At 38.1% G+C, this 24913-nt stretch overlaps 4 protein-coding genes across 4 annotated transcripts; 3 read left to right on the forward strand and 1 right to left on the reverse strand.

Annotated features, from left to right (window-relative positions):
• The first annotated feature begins 1402 nt into the window (after nucleotides 1–1402).
• Nucleotides 1403–3671, forward strand: LOC126584766 (chaperonin-like RBCX protein 1, chloroplastic). The gene is made up of 6 exons (XM_050249107.1): nucleotides 1403–1654; nucleotides 1827–1921; nucleotides 2020–2137; nucleotides 2543–2559; nucleotides 2674–2736; nucleotides 3274–3671. The coding sequence occupies exons 1-6, from the start codon at nucleotides 1492–1494 to the stop codon at nucleotides 3352–3354; spliced, it is 537 nt and encodes a 178-aa protein (XP_050105064.1). The 5' UTR covers nucleotides 1403–1491; the 3' UTR covers nucleotides 3355–3671.
• A 7881-nt stretch (nucleotides 3672–11552) lies between these two features.
• LOC126586396 (protein STRUBBELIG-RECEPTOR FAMILY 8-like) lies at nucleotides 11553–17092 on the forward strand. The gene is made up of 16 exons (XM_050251233.1): nucleotides 11553–11908; nucleotides 12448–12580; nucleotides 12683–12754; nucleotides 12871–12936; nucleotides 13051–13122; nucleotides 13229–13300; nucleotides 13377–13448; nucleotides 13553–13618; nucleotides 13701–13766; nucleotides 13853–14160; nucleotides 14408–14664; nucleotides 15239–15510; nucleotides 15630–15765; nucleotides 15871–16010; nucleotides 16129–16285; nucleotides 16588–17092. The coding sequence occupies exons 1-16, from the start codon at nucleotides 11788–11790 to the stop codon at nucleotides 16735–16737; spliced, it is 2160 nt and encodes a 719-aa protein (XP_050107190.1). The 5' UTR covers nucleotides 11553–11787; the 3' UTR covers nucleotides 16738–17092.
• Nucleotides 17093–17517: 425 nt separating this feature from the next.
• LOC126586397 (O-fucosyltransferase 15-like) lies at nucleotides 17518–21293 on the forward strand. The gene is made up of 10 exons (XM_050251234.1): nucleotides 17518–18202; nucleotides 18374–18463; nucleotides 18568–18667; nucleotides 18771–18832; nucleotides 18958–19046; nucleotides 19421–19541; nucleotides 19634–19777; nucleotides 19892–20226; nucleotides 20403–20643; nucleotides 20732–21293. The coding sequence occupies exons 1-10, from the start codon at nucleotides 17756–17758 to the stop codon at nucleotides 21047–21049; spliced, it is 1947 nt and encodes a 648-aa protein (XP_050107191.1). The 5' UTR covers nucleotides 17518–17755; the 3' UTR covers nucleotides 21050–21293.
• On the reverse strand, nucleotides 21252–24862 carry LOC126586395 (subtilisin-like protease SBT2.4). The gene is made up of 8 exons (XM_050251232.1): nucleotides 24749–24862; nucleotides 24353–24497; nucleotides 23468–23964; nucleotides 23299–23368; nucleotides 22906–23188; nucleotides 22472–22812; nucleotides 22110–22377; nucleotides 21252–22007 (listed from the first exon to the last, which is right to left on the reverse strand). Exons 1-8 carry the CDS (start codon nucleotides 24835–24837, stop codon nucleotides 21319–21321), a joined length of 2382 nt encoding a protein of 793 aa, XP_050107189.1. The 5' UTR covers nucleotides 24838–24862; the 3' UTR covers nucleotides 21252–21318.
• Between the last annotated feature and the right edge of the window lie 51 nt (nucleotides 24863–24913).

Consider the following 24913-nt stretch of genomic DNA (forward strand, 5'->3'; position numbering starts at 1 on the left):
TTGTCTAGTATCTTCGACAAAACATGCATCCACAGATGCAACTGTGTTATTTGTCTTTTAATTCCCAGAAATTATCAGATAATCTCTTCAATTATTCTCTAATTATTGTTTGAGCACGTCTGAAAATCGTCCATGTGTTTTCTATGAACGAGAGTAAAAGACCTAGCGAAAGACGGAATAAAACCAAATCCGGTATATTTGTCTAATATATTGCCAGTCGCTGCAATTGTCATGCATACGATTTATTAATGACAATTAGGAGAATTAAATACATCATGGCTCATCTGAGTTCTAATCTCTTGCAAGTGTACCAAAAACTATATTTAGCTTATGATACTAAAAACTATTTTAACTTATGACAGAAATTTCGACAAGACTGTCTGATTAGGATAGTTCTCACATCGCATGGACTAGAGTAGAATTGAATGGAGCTAAAATACAAAAATCATGTGTTTTTGTGTGAGGCTCTCTGTAAATGGTGTGGTTGGGCGCCCCTCAGTTGACTTTTTATGGTTTCTAAGGAGTATAGTAATGAATAAAATAATTATAATGCAAGTTAACCTCTTGCCGAGTATGTTTAAAAAAAAAAAGGTCCTAACCAGTGCACAAGGCTCCCGCTTTACGCAGAGATTTTCACTTTCATGACACGCATACACTGTCATCATAGTGTACCTTGCTAATTAGATAATGTTATATAAACAGAAATACATATGTTGATGTATAAAATTAGCAAGGATTTTGGTACAACAGAAAGTGTTAAGTTTGTGACCTTCGTTAGATTGCTCTGGTCACTAGTGTGGATAAGTAAGTAAATGGATAGGGACATGGAAGCAAACACAAGATGTACGTGGTTCGTCTAGATTGGCTACATCCACGGAGTAGAGGAGTTCTCATTAATTGTGAAGGGTTTACACAAGTACACAGGTTCAAGCACTCCTTTAGTGAGTACTAGTGAATGATTTAGTACAAATAACATTAGGAAATATTGTGAGAGAATGATATCTATTTATAGAAGAGAGTTTCTAGTTTCATTTTGACATTGACACGTGTCGTGTTGTGATTGGCTTCTGATGTTGACACGTGTTGCGCTATGATTGGCTTCTGGTGTCGACATGTGTCGTGCTATGATTGGCCTCCTGGTTGGAAGGAAACTCTTCTAGATCCTTAACGGTATAACGTTGATCGGTGCTCAGTAATTTCAGAATTGATCAAGTATGGTACAAACAACACATATAACATAGAATTATTGATACGGAATGCCAGTATCACAGAATTATTCGCTAAATAGGATAGAAAAACTTGAACAGGTGGGCTCCACAAATGGATATCAAAACTCCTACTTGCGTGCCAGGTAGGCTCTCATAGATATTTTGGACCGTGGAGCTGGACTTGTGGTAGCTTGAACTTGAAGATATTTTGTTTTTCCCAAATATCTGATCATTGAGAAATCCCAGTTCTGTCTGCTCTGCTCTGTTCTGCTCCTAGTTATCCATGGAATCCTCTGCGGCAATACTCCCACTCTCTCAGCTCCCTTCTGTTTTCCCACAAAAACCCAACAGAAGCAATTTACCTTACAATCCTTCTTGGCTATCCAATTCCAAACCAAGAGCCTCTCGTCCCCCTCGCATGCACTGCCACAAGATGTATGTTCCTGGTGGGTACTTCAGTAAATTTACGTTTGCTCCACACCTATATTTGTTGACAAGAAGTTACCTGCAACGTGGATGCTGGCATTCCTGTTAGTATCCGATGTCGTTTCACGTGACAGTGCGTTATTCACTTGGGATATTGTTATGCGTTTTAATTTTTCGACATGTCATATGCAGGATTTGGAGAAGCGTCGCCGGAAGCAAAGGCGGCCAACAACCTCCACAGTTTCTTCACTTATGTTGCAGTTAGCATTGTCTGTGCTCAGCTTGAGGTTCTTTCCTCCTCCTTTCCCTTGTTCTTAATTTCTTCATCGATTTTATATGTATTTTCGGTAGTATATATTTGTTAACAGTAAATTTCTCAGAGCAGAGTTACAACACGGAGGCATACGAAGAGCTGATGGAATTTCTGAGTAGGAACTCGTTGAATGATGGAGACCAATTCTGTGCCAATCTGATGAGAGAATCTTCCAGGCATAAGGGTCTAGGTATGTCCATATCCAACAGCTGCTAAACTCCTGCTACGTAAATTATATGCAGAACGTCTGCTTTTTGTTAGAGATGGATAAATTTTTAAGTGCGATGGTGTGGTACACCAAGTATTTTTACGTAAGTGGTGAGAATTTTTATTTTTTAAATTATTAACTTTTTAACACATATATTCCACCATTTATATACTGACACGTGATGTACCGCTTAATGTTCCGATCACACTGAAAAATCTCTTTTAAAAATGGACACATCGATATTTTTAAAAATATTATCAATAGGTTGAGGAATTTTGTTAACAACGATAAGAAAAACAGACGTTCGTTTCATGGGCAGATTACTAACCTAATCTGACTTTTGACAATGTGGGTATATTTTTTATTTATGTGGCATCCACATGGCAGCTTTGCGCATCCTAGAGGTCAGTCCATGACTTGTGAATTAAGGCAATTTGGATGCTTATTTTATTTGTTTTATAATCCACAACTTGTTGACAATGACAAATTTGAATATGGGGGCTATTTTTTGTGTCCAGGTTCGATCTGCATACTGTAAAAATGATTTCGAGTGGGACAACCTGCAGCGATTAGCCTTCAAGGTCAGGAATTATTACCTTTCGTTTTATTTTATCCCCTATGTCACGGGAAAGTAGGTCTGGCAAACGGATTATGTTTATCGTGTTCATATCGTTTTTATGTTTATTCGTTATCTTAATGAGTCATATCCTGTCAAACTCGTTATCTTCACGAGTTCTTATCTAGTGTCTCAATAACGACCCGATTCATTAATGAGTCGTGTCTTTTCATGTTTGGTTAACAGATCATGCAAGAAATTGTTATGTCTATTGCCTAGGTCTGGAAAAAAATATCTTATCAGATTCTTATCGGGTTATCTGAAAATGATCTGACCCGTTAATAGGTTTTTAACAGGTGATCCGAGAAAGATCCAAATCGTTAATGGGTTGATTCAAACCTGTTATTTTCAAATCGTTTTGTGTCTGATTAACGAACCGTGCAAAAATTATCCAGCCTATATAAAGTGGCTACTTATTTTACCGGCTTAAAACTATAGGGATAAAGAGAAAAGTTACCCTTTTTATGATTCTCGATCATTTATCATTCTTTTGTTTTTGTAGATGGTGGATGAATCCAATACGAGGCTCATGAGAGATTATGTCCTAGAAATAAGTCATGTGGAAGGTGAACAGGGGAAGTGAGAATTGACGCGATCGAATCAGTACATAAAGATGAAGCAGGTTTCCGACGTGGGACTCTATTCTGTATATGTTTCAACAGTTACAGCAACGCCGTATTTAATTTGTTACTACTAACGTTCGATAAAAAATGTATGCGATTACAGTTGCTTTCAAATTACCAGATGCAAATCAGGGAGTACCTTATTTACTTCTGTATTATATTTAACTGCCAGCAATCTTGAACTACAATCTACAATATGACATGATGTTCGAGCCCTGCAACAATATACAGAATATGTAATTTTGACCTCTTGTTTAGAGGAACTAGGATTCTCTCATCTCCTTTTTCCATCCTCTTCCATCACTTCATTTCACATTCTCTATTTTGTCTTTCTTTTTTTATAAAAAAATTAATAAAAGATGTTGACGTGACTTAACCATGACCGTTTAAATAGGAGGGAAGGGAATGAGAGGGAAAAAAAGAGAGAAGAGAATCATACTCATGTTTAGAGGGCTTCAAGTCTTACAATCTTCACCAAAATGGATTATACAAGCATTTTTCCATGGAAATGTAGGGTCTAAGCAAGAGCACGGAGCCAAGTACAAGGCTCTCCTAGGCTATAGCATAGGGAGAGTTTGGTTCTTCAAGCTTAAAAATATTAACTTTTTGGTTAGTTTATGATTTTTAATTGTCATATTCCACTTAATAAATGAAATTTTTTTTATTAGTAAGACTGTTTTTAAGAATAATAAAAGTTAATAGATGTTAAATAAAAGGGTGTGATATCCACACACCCCATTTTACTTCTCACACACTTTTTTAATTTTTAACCGTCGGATCAGATGAATTGAAGAAGATCAATGGACATAAATTATTAAAGGGTGTGTGAAAAGTAAAATGGGGTGTGTGGATAGCACACCCCTAAATAAATTCATCACTTTAATCAATATTATATTTAATAGTAATAAATTAAAACTTCCATATCACAAATTGTTCCTTATTTTATTCAGTTGAAAGTTTTGAAGGCTAGAAAACATAGCATAAAATTTTTGCTTTAAATTACTACATTCAAGTTTTTACTATTATATAATTTTATGTAGGCAACATAGAATTAAAAATTTGATTTCGTAGTAATAATTTTAACTTAGCCTATCCACCGAATAATTTCCGACTACAACATTGGGTCTAAAGCATCTTTTCTCACACGCATGAACATGTGAGGCATTTCTTACGGTAACTAAATTATTAAGGTGTCACTTCTGTACACGACTAATTGCTTAAAAGTAGCCGCCAAGATCACTAGAAGTACGGATGAGCCCTGTACTAAAAATACGACTGAGCATAGTCTTCAATTTGCCCCAATCTACAACCATGTATCAGTAATATCATTGCTTAATGTTAACATTTGAGATGTTCTACTCAGATTGAAATCTATGAGCTAAAAAGAAAAGGTTGGTTTTGGTTACCTATAAACAGGGGCGGATTCATTGAGGGGCAGGGGGTCAGCTAATTTCTCGAACTCAGTGAATGTCTAGGGATAATTTAAGTGCTGACCCTCCGAATTTTGGTGAATGTCCATGAATGACTTGGGTACTGCCCTTTTAAAGGTTGAAGTTGCCCTTCATATATGCCCTTCAATTGCTTGATAAAATGCATTAGAGAGATGTCGCCCCTTTACAGTCTAGTCCTAATACTATTCACCTTTGGCTTGTTTGTTAGTTGTGATTACATAGAAAAAAAAACAAAGTAAAAAATTATCCAAAAATGCAAAGTAAATGAAATGGTGATCTCAAATAATAACAAAACATCATCATTCTTGGACAAACATATTAATGAGATGCAATGATATCAAACAATGTTAATGTGTTCAAGATAAGTGTGTTTCTTTGTTAAGCATTCATATGAAAGCAGCCTTGGAACATGTTAGTTACCCACGCAAATGAGGCATGAACATGTGTGCAATATGTCTTTCCAAATGACTTCATGCCTACTAAGACTCGATGAAATGACAATATGCATGCTATTTCCATTAAAAAAAATTACGTGTTACGCACACTATTCTTACTGACTCCACTAATATTATTTCCTGGATCCGCCACTACCTGTAAACATAGTTCACCATAATGCCTCCACTTTGATGGAGGCCCTTCTCTGACCTGTCAGCCCATCCAGTTGATTCTTTCGACCATCTAATCCACGGTAAGAAAACTCAGACTTTGCATATCCATGCATTAGGGTGAATTTGATTCACTTTATCCATCATATTATACAACAAATATAATGCCTCCTGCGAGGAAAATTAAATCTATAGTCAAAGAAACAAAAAGTTGTTAATAGCATTTCATAAGGGTGTAAAACTAGTTATGTCATTGCCAATTACACGCAATGTTGAAATAGATGTGACGTTATTGTTTTAATTAAAAAAAAGTTATGTCATTGCCAATTACATGCTACTCCAATTTCACTAATTTCACTTAACAACAATGTATTAATATACCTGGCACACAGTCGCATTAGAAAAAAATTTGGAATTTCACAAGCGCATTCAAAATATAAAAATTCAAGCTTTTAGAGTAACAAAAAAACCGTATAAATTCAAAAAATAATAATAAAAATAATAAACCTCTTATTGCTCGAGGCATTGAGCTTTTCGCTTCCATGCTGAACCAGTCGTCCGCTCGATTGTCTTCCATTGGAATTAGACGGCGTTTGGTTAACCACGCTCTGTTGTAAAATCACCAGTAAAAGTCCCTTAAGTTTTCTTCGCAATCCAAACGCGGCCTTAAAAGTTGCCAGACTTCTCTTACGTTGGATTGGGCTAATTCTCGTCCTTTGGATCCGGGTCACCGAAAATTAGAGGCCTCCTTGATTATAACACTGGACTGGACCAAAGCTTAATTGGGCTTCAACCCAATGGCTTTGGTTTTTATAGTTTCAATTGTCTAACTTGTAGTTTATTACCTCCAACAAAAAAAAAAAAAAACTATTGTAGTTTATTAGTTGGAATTTGGATCCTTTATGAACCTTAGTGTCTGGGGCCTAATGACCAAGAAATATGAGCTCTTGGTTTGTAAATTGGAGTCCTTATTTTGTGTGAGGTGGGTTAGCGGAATTAGTTAATGGATGGAGACCATCATATTCAATTTGAATGGTCTGGATTGATTGGTCCTTATGCTCTAGATGATGAGATCCAAAGTAGATCTCTGTCATATTAGTTGTAGCAAATGAGGACAACTTTATTGACGATTTGGTATGAAAATAAACACATGTTTATTGAGTATTCAATACAATGAAATGTTCATAAAGTTGGAAGTCCACAGTATTTGCACAAGCAATTTGGTATGAAAATAAACACATGTTTATTGAGTATTCAATACAATGAAATGCTCATAAAGTTGGAAGTCCACAGTATTTGATTTGTGCCTTTATTGTATAGTCGGCAACACACACACACACACACAAAGGCAACTCCAGACCAATAAGACTTCCTGCATTACGAAAGTCGAAAAAAAGTCTATCACACGCACACACAAAAGGGCTACTCCAGACCAATAAGACTTCCCGTATTACGAAAGTCGAAAAAACATCTATCATAAACAGTCTTATATTTACTTGATAAAACTGACCAATAAGACTTCCCGCATTACGAAAGTCGAAAAAACATCTATCATAAACAATCTTATATTTACTTGACAAAACTTTAAAGTCACAAATGTGTGTGTGTACATACATACTTATATACACACATATTTATAAAGCCAGGTGTAGTATACAGAACTTGGAATAATGGTGGATGATGGTGGTCACGTGGACAGTGGACTAGTATCTAAGGCATATCTTACTTAGAACTTAATAAAATGACAAACAAAGTGGATGCAATGACAACTGGTGCCGGATTATTCTTTGCTTGCTTCGATTTCTAAATTGTGAATATAAGTTGAATATTATTTATGGCTTTTTCTCAACTTTGTATAGGTTGTCACCGGAAACTCACTTGCGTCACGACTAACAGTAATAACACATACGGCACAAGCGAGTACCAAAAAAAAAAAATCATTTGGATCAACAATTAACAGTAACTTTACGCTCGAACAATTATTCTCGCTTGATTGTCCTTGAAGTAACACTAATAGCGCGTTTACTAACTCGTAATCGGAATGAGAATAAGGAATCCGATTCCGATTACAGATTATACATGTGTTTACTAAAATTGGGAGGAATTAAAAGTGTGTGGGCCCACACAAAAAATGGAATCCAATTCCTTAAATTGGAGGATTTGGATTCCCAGCATATACAAGGTATTTGGATTCTAGATTGCCCAAGCAATTGGAATGATAATTTTTTTCCCTTTATGCCCTCACTTACTTTCATTATTTCCAAGATTATCCTTTTAACCCTAGACTTATTTTTCTTTTGACCCAGCTTATTTTATATTTTCACCCAACTCATTTCTTTTCACCCAACCCATGTCCTTCTAACTCATTAAGCATAATTATATGCTCATTTACATTATGCACAACTCTATACATATGCCGAAGATAAAAAACTACAACTTGAGCGAGAAAATTTAGACATTAAAGTTAATACTTAAATTTATAAAAAAAAATAAACAAAATCATTTTAGTATGTCTATGAAATAAAAAAGAAATTTAATTTTTTTCTTACTATTATATACTATATCAAATTTTATTAAAAAAAATATATATATATATATATATATATATATAATATTTGATTTAAGACAAGGGCATTTTAGTAATCATACTGGTTTATATTCTGATTCTGCTAAATTAGTAAACAGCTTTATGGAATTCTATTCCGATTCCTGACAAATTTAGTAAACAACTTCAACATGAATCTGATTCTGATTCCATCTCATTTCAATTCCTCATCAATCAAATTCCTCCTCAAATCAATTCCGCACAATTTGATTACGAATTAGTAAATGTGCTATAAATACAATCGTCCAAACTCAAAATTGTGTTTATTCTTAGTCGTCATCAGTACACACAAGTGCATAATTTAATAGTACGTAGAAAATTACATGAAATTCACATGCAGTGCGGGCCATACTGATTGGGAACAGATATAGCGGCAAGTTTCTGTACCATAAATGGCCTTGTTTGGTTGATGGGATGTGGACAATTCTTGAGGGAAATACTTTCATGTCATGCAGGAACCCGGATCCTCTTCGAACTCAAAAAAATCTGAATCTAAGAATCAAATGATCTGTACCGTTGAAATTTGATCAAACGACTACAATTATTACAACTTTTAGGGAGCTCTCCTATTTGTAGCCGTTAGATCAATTTCAACGGTCCAGATCATTTGATCCATAGGGTCAGATTCTTTGGATCCGAAGAAGATCCGGGTCCATGTATTGTCACTTTCGTATGCTAAGTAACAATGTGTGACATGTAAGTTATTCTCGCTTTCTCGACTAATTGTTGTTGCAACCTATTTCTTATTAGTGTTACATTATAGGGCTCGTAAGCGCTTTTAAAATGATTGAACGCTCTGTTGATGAAGATGTTTTTTAAACTAATTATTGGTAAAAATCTAAGTGAATCCTGGAAAAGTACTTCAAATGTTTTTTACAAAAAACACCAAAAAAATACTTAATGATTTTGAAATCCAAAATCAATTTTGTCAAAAAAACATTTTTAATCATTTTAAACAAACTTCCGAACGAACTCATAATCTTAATTTAATTTAATTTTTATTATTAAGTGGGGAACATCTGCAACGTGACTAACAATGCAGATCAGACATGTTGGAATTAATGGAATACACTGTGGTGATTCTCTTTTCTTTGTAGAAGATTGAGCACTGTTAACGAATTGTTGGAAATTAATATTAATCTAGTTAACAGAAAGTGGTTGATTTAGAATAAATATTATGAAAATTAGATAATGGGATCGTCCAGGAAGGAGGATTCTCTCCCCTTCCCTTTTCTCATATTTGAACTGTTATGATTTACCCACGTTAACATTTTATATTGATTTTTTTATAAAGACAATAAGATAAAAAACAATATGTGAGAGCATAGGAGGGAAGATGATGAAAATAGAAGGAGAGAGAATATTACTTCATTTGGAAGGAGTAAGAAAAAGTTCTTTATTCTGTTAACCTACCAATCATGAAAATAAGTCATAAATTTTAGGCAGTCAACAAGGAAATCTGCTCCCTCTGTCTCTTCCTCCCTTTGTTCGAATTAATTATCACACCGTTACATGTTGTTGAATCTACGTATATACAGATGTGTCAATATTATACTACAAGTATTGATATATATTACCAACGTCGTTCACTGTTATATATAACATATAAACTAAGAGCATTACATTGGAGTATGATTCTCGCACTCGCAAATTATCATGTCCATGTTATGAACCGTTAACATGAACTGTTGAAGGAATCTAAAGGTAGATCACGGGCAGTTCATTGCCTTCCCGTTCATGGAATAAAACTTGGAAGGTCTATACAAGTCCCCTTTAGTTCTTCAAGGCTCACAACACAACATTCAATTTCACTTTTCTTTTATGATTGAGAAACGACTTTAACGGTCCATTATCCTTTTTTACATATTTTTTTAGAAACTGTTATTATTGGTACTTTAAAAATATTATTTTGTACTTCTTATAAGTATATTTTTTAAATATAAAAATGTTTGAATTGTAAAATGAAAATTTTCAAAATACCGATAACAATTTCGATGATAATTTATGGCTGCATCGTTTTCTTAGGGTCACTTCAAACGGTAGTAAAACTACAGTAGAAATTGGACTTTTTAAAACGTAAAAAACCCATACTATTTGAAGTAGGACTTTCATGATTAGCAAGTCCACTTTATTTTCAAATAATGTTAACTTTTTTTGTGATTCGCATAATAAATAATGCCTCGAAGACCAATTCTATAAAGATCAAAGATTAGCATGGCGTTGCGATACAATATTCTCGTATTATGTAAGTTGATTTCATAAGCAGATTTTAAGTGAGATGGTTTGATCATGTTATTTATGCAGCAGTTGTTATTAATGGCATCACCCAAGTGTTTTTTTATTGTGAGAGTAGTAACACATGATGCGATATTATTTTTTTTCTATTAGATGACTTACTTATATTTGAGTAAATTCATATCATCCACCTATTACATTACGTGGTTATGCGATTATATACACAAAAGGAGAGCATGTAAATGATCTTTTCTCTCATCCATACCCATGAACCCCACCTGATTGAGAACGAGGCTACATATTATGGCTGTACACACAAGATATTGTTCTGCATTTATGATTGTCTCCTCATACAAATCCATGAGCCCGCACGGTCATCCTATCCTAATGCAAGTTTATCTTTTTAAATGAGCGTAATGATCCCATCAAAACTTTTTTCTTAATACAGAAAAAACTTACTTGCAATAGAACGCCACTAGAAAAGTATGTTAAGTTAATAACGTATTATCTATAAATAAGTTAGGCATATAACAATTACGTGATTAGTTTAAGATACTGTCAAAATAAGTCATTTTCTATCATTCAAATTAATCACACACAAGTAGTGGAGGATCCAAGAAATAAAATTAGGGGGGTCAGTAAGAATAGCGCTCAATTTTTTTATACCAGAAATAGCATGCATATCGTCATTTCATCGAGTCTTAGTAGACCTAAAGTCATTTGGAAAGACATATTGCACATCTGTTAATGTATGCAAGGGGCATCACCCAAGGTATCCATGAACATTTACCGAGTATTGGTAGGCCTGAAGTCAGTGGGAGGGCATGTATGAAGCCAACTTTAATCTTCAAAAGTGCAGCACCCAAGGTATCCATGAACATTCACCGAAGTTCGGAAAATTAGCATCCAAGGTATCCATGAACGTTCATCAAAGTTCGAAGGGTGACCCTGCCCTTCAATGCATCCGCCACTGCACACGTGGAAAAAGCCAAGTCAGAGTTGACCAAAAAGATAGGCAAAAAAGCAGATGATAAAAAACCAGTGACAACTGAGAAACGAAGAAACTCCAAATGATAATAAAAGTAGTAAGAAAGAGACCTCCCACAAAAGAGTCAAACGTTACTCGCCCACTCCAAAATACCAAACCTCTGTTTCCATCTTTTTTTTAATTTCATTTCCCATATTTTTTAATATTTTCCTTTTTTTCGCCGACACAATGCATGCACAGTAACATTTTATTTATTTATTTATAATTTTGGTTAATTACTCAAGCTTCGAATCTCCCAGAGAGACTCTGACTCTTTTGTTTAAATGGCAATGACTCTCATTGCTGGTGGCGATCTCCTACTCCAACTAATACTGCTACGAAATACTTCTCTTTGCTGCTTCTTCTTCTTCTTCTTCTTCCCCTGCGCCTCCATGGTCCTCCTGCATGCGCCCCACCTCACCTGAACACACTACACTCTCTCCCCCTTTCTCTGTGCTTCCAACACTGCAATGGCTGATCACCCTTCTGCTGACTCGCTCTCTGTGACTCGCTGGCTCACTGAGTTCGTGCTAATCGCCTCGACTTTGGCTGCTCTGCCTCTCGTTAGTGGCACCACCGATGCTTCTGATGGTATTTTCTCATTATTTATCTATTTTCAATAATTTTCTCAGTAAAATTCTTTTTATTAAATAAAAGTTTTGAGCTTCGATTCTGGGTTGGTTTTGTTTTATGATTTTGATTGGAAATATTGATTTTTTTTTTATGGAAAATGGACTTTCGAGTCTTTGACTTTGGGGTTTTGTGATTTTGTGATCTGTTGATGTATTTTTTTTTTCTTCAAAGATGAACCCCTTAGGCCTTGTTTGGCTGCTGAGAAGGGAACAAATTATAGGCAATTAAAAAAATGCAGGTGTTTTTTGCTTCTTTTTTTTTTTACATATGATGTTGATTTGGTTAGTGGAAAATGAGAAATTTCATCATAACTTGGCTAAATTCAGCTCAGAGGAGTTCGCCTAATTGCATAGAGGAATCAAAGCTTGAAACTTTTCCCCATTTTTGAAGTTTTAGATTTATCTTACCAGATAGCAAATGAAGGCAGGAAATAAGTAGCTAGGCTTTTGTGAGAAATTGGTGTGCTTTTTTCAAAAGTGATGTTCTTTGCTTTGCAGTTCGAGCACTTCAGGTATTGTACACCTCAGTAAACAGTCCTTCTCAGCTAACCGGTTGGAAAAGTAGTGGCGGTGATCCGTGTGGAGAGTCATGGAAGGGGGTAACTTGTGAGGGCTCAGCTGTTGTTTCAGTGTACGATTCTATGTTTCGAAAATGTGGCTGGTTTTGAAGTTTATTCAATTAATTGAGTTGGTTCATTGACTTTGTTAATGTGTCATATTGTTGTTATACCAGAGAGGTTTCCGGGTTAGGTCTCAGTGGAACTATTGGATACTTGCTTTCCGACCTGCTATCATTGTTAAAACTGTGAGAATTCTATTGCTCTGTTTTTCTTATGATTTGTTTTTGGGGTTTTGCAATAAATTCTATATGTTTCAATTGATTTGCTGAGTTACTAATATTAAGTTTTTCGTGTTCATCGGTGATTTGAGCGACAACAATTTTCATGATACAATCCCGTATCAGCTACCGCCAAATCTTACAAGCCTGTAATGCTCAATCATTTATTTATTCGTTCTTTTGTTCTTAGAAGTTGTTTTCCTTGCTACTATGATGCTCAATTGTTATTCTTTTTCCTTCTTGTTTTGTGCATGTATGTACAGAAATCTTGCAAGGAACAACTTCACTGGAAATTTACCTTATTCTATTGCCAACATGGTTTCTCTCAGTTATTTGTAAGTTGCCGGTATTGAATTTTATGAAGTTCCATTAACATTCTCATGCAGTTCCGTTACACATGATGAGGATGTTCTGATGTATTTGTGAAATCCATGGTTTTAGGAATGTTAGCCGTAACTCACTATCCCAGTCAATTGGTGACATTTTTGCTCATCTTGCGGGCCTTTCTACCTTGTAAGATACCTTACTCTAGCATTTCTTGTGCATAATCATTCTAATATCTTGATGTCGTTAATGCTTTTCCTTGCAGGGATCTATCTCTTAACAACTTTACCAGTGATATTCCTAATTCCTTAAGTTCATTGTCCAATCTTTCTTCCCTGTGAGTTTTTGTTATCAAAGTGCTGATTCCTATTGGAATTTCTGTTTGTGAATATTCTACTGTTTATTTGCAGTCACTTGTAATTACATCTTGATTTGTGCCAGCTATATGCAGAACAATCAACTGACTGGTACTCTTAATGTTCTGACGGGTTTGCCTTTGACTACTTTGTAAGGGTGTTTTCCCTCCTTGTTTACTTTAACATTCGACTACCTACCCTTATACTGTTGTTGTGCACATTTTTTTGAGCAGAAATGTTGCCAACAACCATTTCAGTGGATGGATACCCCAAGAGCTTAGTTCAATTCGTACTTTTATGTGAGTGCCTTCTTTACTTAATGCATATCTGAATTTAGTGCTCAACTTTTTCAGTGTGTCTGATTTGGTTCTTAAAATTGAAATAGTTTTGATGGAAATGGTTTTGATAATGGTCCTGCTCCTCCACCACCACCATATATCCCACCTCCCCCAGGAAGATCTACTAAGAATCGCAGTCGTTCCGGATCTGGAACACCCCCACAGGGATCTGATGGCCAATCACATGCTTCAAAAAATGGGCTGGCCATTGGTGCTTTGGTAGGGATAATTCTGGGTTCTGTTTTTGTTGCTCTCATTGTCTTACTTGCTCTTGCCTTTTGCATACGCAAAAATAAAAGGGAGGACAGGATTCCAAGAGCTTCTGGGGGAAATGTCTCTGCTCGCACAAATAATGGTAGATCGCTTTCCTCTTCTTTTCCTTTCCCTTCTCCTTTTGAAGCTTGGCTTTTTAATATGTTGGCAATATGATTTGAGAGGCACGTGGTTTCTTTGAAACAAGATTTGTTTTTTAGTAGCGTAAATACAAGCATTTTCCCCTTTCCAAATAGACGCAGAAAGGTTAACGCTATTTCTTACAAATATTGGACTGTACTCTTGAGTATTGTAACCATTTACATGCTGCACCCTGCTCTATTTTGCAGTAAATACTGAGATGCAAGAGCAGAGGGTAAAAAGTGCGGCTGCTGTAACTGATCTCATGCCTCCACCCGCAGAAATTTTGGTGGTTGATAGGTTACATAGTAAAAATGGTTCGATAAAAAGGATAAAATCACCTATCACTGCTACTCCTTATACTGTTGCCTCTCTCCAATCAGCAACTAATAGCTTCAGTCAAGAATTTCTTATTGGTGAAGGTTCTCTTGGACGTGTTTACAGAGCAGAGTTCCCTAATGGAAAGGTAAATTTGTTTATTGTTACATAATATATGCACATGTATAAAGTGAAAGCTGTATTAGATACTGTAACAAAGATGTACATTATAAGCTGTTGATGGTGCTGCCATCGTTATAGCTTCTGTGGTGGGAACTGAACTGCTGGGATCCCGAGCTAGTTCTCTCCATACACGACACAAACGCAGGCACAAATATTGATGGATGTATCTTTATTTTATTTTTCCTTGCTGTGTGGAGTGTAACTAATCTTAATAGACACACACCTTTTGCCGATTTAGCGAGTGAGATATGTAATCTCAGCTGAAGTAAAAAGCTAAATTTAGGATAAAATTTAGTTTGTTACCTGCAATATAGACTTTGGCCTTTGATAGTATTAGATGGAGTTATCTCCACCATCTGCTTCTTGCCTTATCTGTTCGGTAGTACTTAGCTTCACTTGCTTAGTACTGTTGACTAATGACTACATATATTCTCGCAACCCGAGCTCCTAGGTTTACTGAGGTTGAATTCTCCTGGAATGCCACCTGTTATACTAGTGGCACATTGACTAATTTTTTCTGTCTTGTTTTTGTAATGTAGATAATGGCAATTAAGAAAATTGACAATGCAGCACTATCATTGCAAGAGGAAGATAATTTCCTTGAAGCTATTTCAAATATGTCGCGCTTGAGGCATCAAAACATTGTTACACTGGCTGGATATTGCGCAGAGCATGGACAGTGTCTTCTAGTCTATGAGCATATAGGAAATGGGAGCTTGCATGACATTCTTCATTTTGCTGAAGATGGCAGTAAGACTCTGAATTGGAATGCCCGTGTTAGGGTAGCACTTGGCACAGCTCGAGCTTTAGAGTATGTTACATGTTTCGAAATTTAAGTCTGCTTGTGTGAGTGTGTGTGTGTGTGGTGTGTGCGGGACATGCGTAATGATTGCTCAAAAACACTTCCTAAGTTAAAGATTCTCCTGCCAGGTACTTGCATGAAGTTTGCTTACCTTCTGTTGTACATAGAAACTTCAAGTCAGCAAATATTTTACTTGATGAAGAGCTCAATCCCCACTTATCTGACTGTGGGTTAGCTGCTCTAACACCAAACACAGAGCGACAGGTAAAACCAATGAAGTTAAATTGTTCTTATGGATTGCGAGTCAGTATTCAGTCCTCATGCTTTTGTTGTGTACTCGAGTCATTAATTTAACTTCATGATTCACAGGTTTCAACTCAGATGGTGGGTTCATTTGGTTATAGTGCTCCTGAATTCGCCTTGTCAGGAGTATACACTGTAAAAAGTGACGTCTACAGCTTTGGGGTGGTGATGCTCGAGCTGTTGACTGGTCGGAAGCCACTAGACAGGTACGTCTGGCCCATGTTATTGAATTGTCAGGTTTATGTTTTCTTTTCCTCGAAATTGCTTGGTTCTTTAAGTGTTGATTAATAATTCCCATTTCCCTCGAATTCGTCTAATGTTTAGTTCAAGGTCGAGGTCAGAACAGTCACTTGTGAGATGGGCTACTCCCCAACTACATGATATAGATGCCCTAGCAAAAATGGTTGATCCGGCCTTAAATGGCATGTATCCTGCGAAGTCTCTTTCACGTTTCGCTGACGTCATTGCGCTTTGTGTTCAGGTAACTTCTTTATTAATGCTAGCAGGATTTCTTTTACTGTAGTTAGATAAAGAAGAAGCAATTAGTTGCCCACTTATGGCCTTTAAGAGCATCACTAACGGTTAAATACAAGATCGAGCTGCTCGCACAATTGAAGATAATCGTGTTTTTCTTTCTTCTCGTCACATCTCCGCGAGGAAAGATAAAATAGGTTCTTGTAAAGGGAGGGGGGAACGTTCAGCTCAAAGTTCTTTAATTTTTTGACCTTTATCTCGTTTCTCATCTTTTAGAAACTAACCATTCACATTGTCTTTTATGCATAGCCGGAGCCTGAATTCCGGCCTCCCATGTCCGAAGTTGTGCAAGCGCTGGTCCGCTTAGTGCAAAGAGCAAGCGTGGTCAGACGTTCAAGTGACGAATCTGGTTTCGCATACAGGACCCCCGATCACGAAGCAATTGACATGCCATTTTAAGTGTCCCCGGCATCCTTTTTTCTCACTTTTCTTTTTCTTGCTAGGAGAGATTCCATGGTGTGTGAGTTGATAGATTCGAACCCAAGCCTCGGGAAGGAGACGACGCAGACAAGTACCTTTTTTCCTGTTGAAGCACATATGTTGAAGATATTTGCAGTTTTTCTTATACAAATGGGGAGGCGAGGTTCGGATGGAACACATAGAAGCGGAGACGAACAAACGATTTGTGCTGAAATTAGATTAAAAAGATATATAATTATGATTCATAAAGTTTTATTTGCACATAATAATAAACCTTACGATCACTGTCAAACAATTAAATGCAATGCAAGTATTCTGGTAATTGGCAGCTAAATTTTTACCTTGGTGTAGCTTCCGAAGCCATTTAAATTCTAAACTCACGGAAATGTTGTTTTTTTGTAACCGAATGGTTACAATTTCAAGTCGTAGAAACTGTTTCTTTGTAAAGTAAAAGTTAGATTGCGTACAGTAAACATTTACTTATGGATTCTCGTTGAGCAGGAAGCTTTGTTGATTTTGGATCGGTCATATAAGTTCCAGAGTCAAATTGTCTGCGAAATGCGAAATTGTTGGTCGCAAAAGCATGATCTTTTTAGGTCCAAATCAATTGCGGAACCACTGTCAAATTATGGTTGACATGTTATTGTTATTAGGCAGGAATGGTTGCGTGTTGGATAAGTAATTTTAATTTTTGATGCAAAATTAACTTTAAAATGGACGGATTTGATTGGCCAATTGCAATCGGTCGTCCCAAATCCCACGGCAGAGAATCCTTCTTTATACAGACAAAATAAAAAAAATAAAAAAAAGGGAAGTCCTCGTTGTAACCCGGACAAGTCCCGCAAATTCCAGTCCAATCTCCGCCCTTCCCTTTTTGCCAGATTCCGACATCTATTTTTAGCAGCTTCCGACCCGAAATCGCCGCGTTTCTCCCTCAGGTCTCAGCTGTTCTGTTGAGGAGGGTCCAAATCCAGACGACCCGACAGCACACAAATCGATGTCCGTAAACATAGTTCAAATTGAACCAGTCCCACCAGAAGAAGATGGACACACCTCAGCTCAGCCCCTCGACCCCACCACCTCCTCCTCCGCCTATCCCAACCCCGCTTTGCTGCATTACCGGTCCGGCTCCTCCACTCCCGGGAGCCGCCCGTCATCCCCGACTAACTCGCCGGGAAACGGCCTCACTCGGTTTTCCACCTCGGAGGCGCCACCGGATTGGGTGCCGAAGATGCAGAGGAGGACCTCCGCCAGGAAGGTGGGAGTTGAGAGGGCGTGGTATAGCAAAAAGCGAGTGAAGGGGATTGTGTGGGTGATTGGATTGTTGGTATTTTTCTTCTTGATGAATTGGGTTATGCTTTTGCGGCTTCAAGGTCATGGGATCCGTTCTGAATCCGGGTTACCCGGGAATTCGTCTCTGCCGTCGGTTTCCGTCACCATTCCGGTATGTTGTCGATGCGAAGTTTCGAACTTTTTGGCCTTTGGATATAGGGGATTCGAACTTGAGTGCATAGGCGTGAAAGTTTCAAACTTTGATAAAACATAAGAACACAAAACCGAACTTGAAAGGTCACCAGATGAGTCCTAAGATTTTTCGTTTTTTGTATGTTTTCAGGAGAAATGGAGAAAAATTGGTAGAGTAAAAAAGGCACAGAAAGGCAATTATGGAAGGATGCTGGCTTTGGCCGCCCATGCATTGGCAGAGGTAATGTCTTCTCTGGTTAACTGGAATCTGGGTTTAGTTAATTGATGAGATCTCGTTCTAATCACTCGATGTGCCTTTTTTGGCTGGTACATTGAATGATGCAGGGGCAGAGTAAACCTGAGCCGAAAGATCTGTGGCTGGAGCCATTAGTACCTTCTGTTTCTTGGAAACCTTGTGCCGACCAACGGAGCTGGGAACCTAATGGTAGTCCTTTGTCCTTGTATTTTAAAATTTCTAAGGATGCTCAGTTTAGTTTGTTAACGGAGTAAGCTAGCTCTAATATCAACTTCTCTGTGGTACCTTATAGAGGGAAAGAATGGATTCATTTTGGTCACTGCAAACGGTGGGATGAACCAGCAGCGAGTAGCTGTAAGTGATGCTTGCCTTAAGTCATTGTATCTTTGGAAACGTAATTATAGGATGTGGTCCTATGAGGCTTTATGTTGCTGTGAGTTCAATTGTTATTACCTACTCGTTATTTTGTTTGGCTACAGGTTTGCAATGCTGTCGCTGTTGCACGATTACTCAATTCAACTCTGGTTGTTCCCAAGTTTTTGTATAGTAGTATATGGAGAGATGTGAGGTGACATACTTTTCCTTTTCTCCACTCAAGAATTTTCCTTTTTTTTCGTTTGCCATATGGTTGATGTTGTTTCTGCCATAAAAAATACCTGCATTTAACTTCCGGATTTAGAACCTAAGCGGGGTCTGAGGGTTGTTCGGGCTGCTTTTTTGGCCTGTTGGATACGATATACAAATTTCTAGCTCCATTATCATTTTGCATTAGTCATTTTCTTTTCTTCTCGTTTGAAATAACTCTTTAATTACTGGCTTTGATGTTTTCTGATGATTCAACGTTTACCTAACATCTTGCTTTCTAGTTATTTGTTTTTGTGTCTTTTATTCTCCTTTTTTTTGCCTTTGAAAATAATGATAACAATCTGTATGATTTCATAGTCAGTTCGGCAATATCTATCAGGAGGAGCATTTTATTAATTACTTGTCGCCTGATATTCGGATAGTGAAGGAACTCCCAAAAGAGCTACAGTCATTAGATTTGGAAGCAATTGGTAGTGTTGTAAGTCCCTCAGCGAAATTAAATATTCTTATCCATCAAAGTGTTTGCTTCACTATGAGTTTGTTTCTGATTCCTTTTACAATTCGTTCCAGGTGACAGATGTGGACATACCCAAAGAGGCAAAGCCAAGTTTTTACTTAAAACACATAATCCCCATTCTACTTAAGAATGGAGTCGTACATTTTCTTGGATTTGGCCATCGGTTGGCATTTGATCCAATACCATTTCAGTTGCAGGTACACAATAAGCTCTGACACTCTAAGCGATTCTGGTCTTCCTCACACTTTTCACTTGCTTGCTTGCTTACCGCTCTTCATTTCCACTATTCCTAATTGGGGAACTTCATATAGAGACTTCGATGCAGATGTAATTTTCACGCCCTTCAATTTATCCCCAAGATACAAGAAGTTGGTGCTTTACTTCTTCAAAGACTGCGTCAAAATGAAAGTCACCCTGGACCACTTGATCGTTATCTTGTTGGTTCATTTGCAGAACCAGTCAAGAAACAGACTAAAAGTCGTGCTAAGAAAGCTTCCAGATATCTAGCTTTACACCTGAGGTTTGAAATTGACATGGTAGCTCATTCTTTGTGTGAGTTTGGTGGAGGTGAGGAAGAGAGAAAAGAGTTGGAAGCGTATCGTGAAATCCATTTCCCCGCATTGACACTTCTCAAGAAGACTACAACGTAAGCAGTATATCATTTGATTGGTGTTTTTTTTTTGTTTGATAGTTCATGATAATTAATGGTAGACTGAGAGAACATTTACTTTAAGGGTTCCCGTTCTTACTCTTACCACTTTATACATACTTTTTAGCGGATCAAAGAGTTACCGTCTTTATCGATTTTTTTATTTGTTTCAGGCTGCCTACTCCTGCAGAGCTCAGGGAAGAAGGCTTATGTCCCTTAACACCTGAAGAAGCAGTACTTATGCTTGCTGCTCTTGGTTTCAATAGGAAGACTCATGTATTTGTGGCAGGTTCACAGATATATGGAGGGAGATCAAGGATGATTGCTTTGACTAGCCTGTATCCGAAATTAGTGACCAAAGAAAATTTGCTCACACCGACTGAACTCGAACCTTTCATGAATTTTTCATCCCAGGTAATGAGATGCTGTAAATGTTTTAAGATTATTTGTACATTTCGGTTTTACTGCCGCTTTTACATGCCTAAGTCAATTCCTTCTGTAGTTAGCAGCACTGGACTTCATAGGCTGCACTGCTGCCGATGCATTTGCCATGACCGATTCAGGAAGTCAGTTATCATCCTTGGTGTCTGGTTTTCGAATATACTATGGTGGAGGGAAAATGCCAACAATACGACCAAACAAACGCAGGCTTGGGAGCATTTTTATGAAGAATTCCACTATCGAATGGCGTGTTTTTGAGCAGAGAATTCGAAAGGCAGTTAGACAAACTAAACATATCCAACCAAGGCCTAAGGCGAGGAGTATGTATAGATATCCACGGTGCGACGAGTGCATGTGCAACATGACAATAATCTCCTGACTGTTGTTTCCTAGAGTTGTGTCATGCTTTTCCCGACAACTTGCGGCATTCGGATATCTGACTAGCCCTGAAGGGTACGTATAATTCTCCCTTTAATCTGACCGGCCAGGACAAACAACCGGAGGTGGCCCTGCATGAGCGCTCCCCTTGTTGCTGATTCAATTGTAATATGTAAAATTCATCATGATTTGTACTCTAACCATTGATCCAATCATAATTTTATTCATTCAAATTCCATTTATAAGAGTTGTGACAGCTAAAACTTCTCATCATTTTGATATCGAAACAGGAAAAACCGATATGGGTATCCTGACAATATGATTTAAACTTCCAGTAAGAACAATTTCACCAAATGTAAAATCATCCATCGCTTGCGTCACCTTAACTTGTATAAGCAGTTCTTGGATGCCTTCTGGAGCAATCCTAAACCAAGTCGGACACAGATCCACTATTGTCCCATTAGGTGACACCGCAGAGCAAACGTAAGTCTCTGGCTTGCTCCCCACGTTATTGAAAATCCGTCGGACGATTTGAGACCCCCTCAATGCCGATAATGTTATCGAAGGGAGGTTCAAATTGGCCGGATGGTCAAGCGTGTTATTGCACGGTTCACCAGTTGCATTTCTAACTGCAGCTGGACTGATTTCGGGCAATGAGCACAAGAAGCTGATATAATCTTCATATCCGGTAGGTAAGACTAGGCCTGGATCCAGGGCTCGACTTGGACTGACTAGTCCAGCTCCGAAATCAAAATGGCTGGAAGGATATGTACTGCCTATGCCAGATCCTTCCGCCATGATAAGTTCCCCATTTTTGTCGTACTTTGTGGCAGTGGTGGAAATCGCGGACGCAATCATGGATGGAGTCCATGAAGGATTGTACTGCTTGACGAGTGCTGCTATTCCCGCCACATGAGGTGTTGCCATGCTTGTACCAGATTGTAATGCAAAATTGTACCCTAAACAACAAAAACACCAAAGTTTGTTAATTATTTGCTTGTATATCAAGGTATTGCCGAAATAACACAAAAGATTGCTGCAGGCTTGCATCTTCTTATCACCTGTTAAAGCGGGTTCTGAGGCGCTAACGGGACTCCAAGCTGCCCAAATTTGGTGCCCTGGGGCAAGAATATCCGGCTTTAATACATCACAAGGAGTCCTGGAGGTGTTTACAAAATCTGGTCCCCTCGAAGAGAATCTGCTTACAACGGGCGCTTGTCCCATGAAAGAAGCAACTCTTCCTTCTCCGATAGCTGCTTCTGCCGCGAATCGAGTTGCAAATCCCTTCTCCTCCTTGTGTGTTTCTTGTTCATAATATTGTAATATAACCTATAATTTATTATCAGTTCTTGAAAGAATGTTCTGCTAATTTCTGGATAGGCCAAGGCTCATCGAAAATATGATATAATTTTAACATATGTACCTGGGAATTGGTTAAATTAGGGACCAGAATGCCAGGAACAACAAAAGGAATAGGTTCTGCAATGAAATCACCGTAGGCCGGATTTGCAACAAGGATAAAACCCATAAACCCTAGACCTTTTGCCGTGTTGATGATGGCAGTGAGGGTGGATGTTCCGTTGTAGAAACCCTCTGAGAAGGTGCAGATGACGATGCTACCTAGTACTACATTGTGATCCAATGCTTCTGGATATTGGCACTCTTCGACATAAGGTGGAGTCCTTGGGAAAGTCCCATCTGCCTTCACTGCATCCTTTGCCAAAACCAACTTATGCAGAAGTAAACCATATCCAAAAGTCGATCCTGAAATCGATAAAGATAATGATTCATGAAAAAATTATGGATGAAGTTGAACTGGGTACGGTTAAAATGTAGTTGAAGTTGAGACATTAGTACCTGATAATCCCACACCTTCGATTTTTGTGCCATTTCCGAGAAGAATAGAACCCGGATAAGTTCTATCTGTGCCAGATGAAGCGACACCTACAGCCCAAGGGCTGTAAGACACGACGCTTGAAATACCTGGCCCTTGATTACCTGTTGCTTGCACCACGAAAACCCCTGCTCTTCGAGCAGATAACATGGCAATATCGTACGCGCTTAAGAAGGTAACCGTGTCTTCGGGCGGTTCATCTGGCCCTACGGAGAGTGTTAGGATGTCCACTCCATCCAGAATTGCCTGTCGTCACAAATGAAAACACACCACACACCAAAAGAAGGTTTTCACTATTTCGGTTCAAACTTGGATGACAAGTTAACTCGAATAATCTGCCAAATTACAAATATTACTTGATCGATCGCTGAAACCACATCAGTTAAAGTTCCCACTGTAGGATACACAGCTTTATACACCGCAATTCTGTGACAAAAAAAACAAAGTCACAACTCAAAGAAGCCAGAAATGTGAGAATTCTGGAATCTTGACAATGCTGCAATTTAAGCAATAGACAAAGCATACCGCGCCCGGGGAGCCATTCCACATGCTTCTCCATAGTAGTAACCATTCACAACCACTGGAACTCCAGCATTACCCGCAGCGGTTGATGCCACGTGACTTCCATGACCAACTGCATCAAAGGGTGAAAGAAAATCTACTGTAGAGTTAAGAGTGGCAGCAGCTTCAGCCCCAGCTGAGAAGAACTTTGCCCAGACTATCTTCCCATTGCATGAACTTGCTGGGAAATAAGGACCCGTTTCGCAAGATCCCAAAAAATGAGAGATATTTCCGGTGAAAGGGTGCAGGGGATCATAAGCAAAACTGGGGTGTGTGGGATTGATGCCTGAATCCACAAAACCAATCACGATTCCCTCACCGGCACTACGATCATCTCCTCCATCGTGTGTCCATGCTCCTTGGGGTAGTCCAAGGAATTCCGGAGTGTACGTTGTCATCAACTTTGCTCCTCTGTCTCTCTCAACTAACTTCACTCCTGCAGCAGCTTTGAGCTTCTCAGCCTGTAATGTTCATCATCAAATACATAGTCAAATGATAAGTCTGTATCCAAGAAGTATTGAACTGAATTATATATATAAGCAATAATTTCTTGAAACCAAACTAAATTACGGGGAGTGAGACTCGAACTTAGTGAATAGGGGTAGGGGCAGCATATACGCTCCAACAATGTGGTGCTACGCCTACATTTGCATATTGGACTGAAGTTGTAAATTGAAAAAAGTTACTGGACCTTCGCTAAAAACAACGTCCAAAATCCAAATTTCTATTATTCAACACGTAAAGTGTGCTTCCCTTTGCATCAAGTCCAAAATCTCTCGTCCAATCATTTAAATTAGATTAGAATATCGCTGCTCGAATAAAAAAAAAAAACGCATAGTGGCAGAGGACCTGGGAAGGGGTGGTATGGACAGCAAAGCCATTTACAATATGTTTAAAGCTGTAAAGCTTGCTGTAGCTTCCCGTCTCTAAAGCACTCTGTAGAAGTTGGTCATGAGAATCCACCAAACGCTTTGCATGGGCCTTGAAAACTTCGCTAACGATATCCATGCATCAAACCATAGATAATTAAGATCATAATCAGCAATTATCATCATAAACACACACACATATATAGGGAGAATTTCTGTGCGGGACATCCTATCTTTCTTTAAAAACATGACGTTCTGCACGGAGAATCTCTTTCTGAACGTATCACGTCTTCAAGAAAGACAACATATCCTGCACAGAGCCGGACTGCATATGCATGACAACAAAATAAGACAAGTTTTGTGTTCCCCGTCCCACCTGTTTGGATCAAGACGCCTTCCGTCTTCACGAGATGATATTCGAGAACCTCCATGGAATGCGACCGGGTCTCCTTCCATCAAAACCATGTACAAGTCTCGCTCTTCCGCAAAGCTAACGAACCCGACAGAAACAATGAGCGCTAGGAAAAATATTGGAGGCATT

The sequence above is a fragment of the Malus sylvestris genome, chromosome 10, assembly GCF_916048215.2.
Source record: "Malus sylvestris chromosome 10, drMalSylv7.2, whole genome shotgun sequence".
Taxonomy (NCBI): Eukaryota; Viridiplantae; Streptophyta; class Magnoliopsida; order Rosales; family Rosaceae; genus Malus; species Malus sylvestris.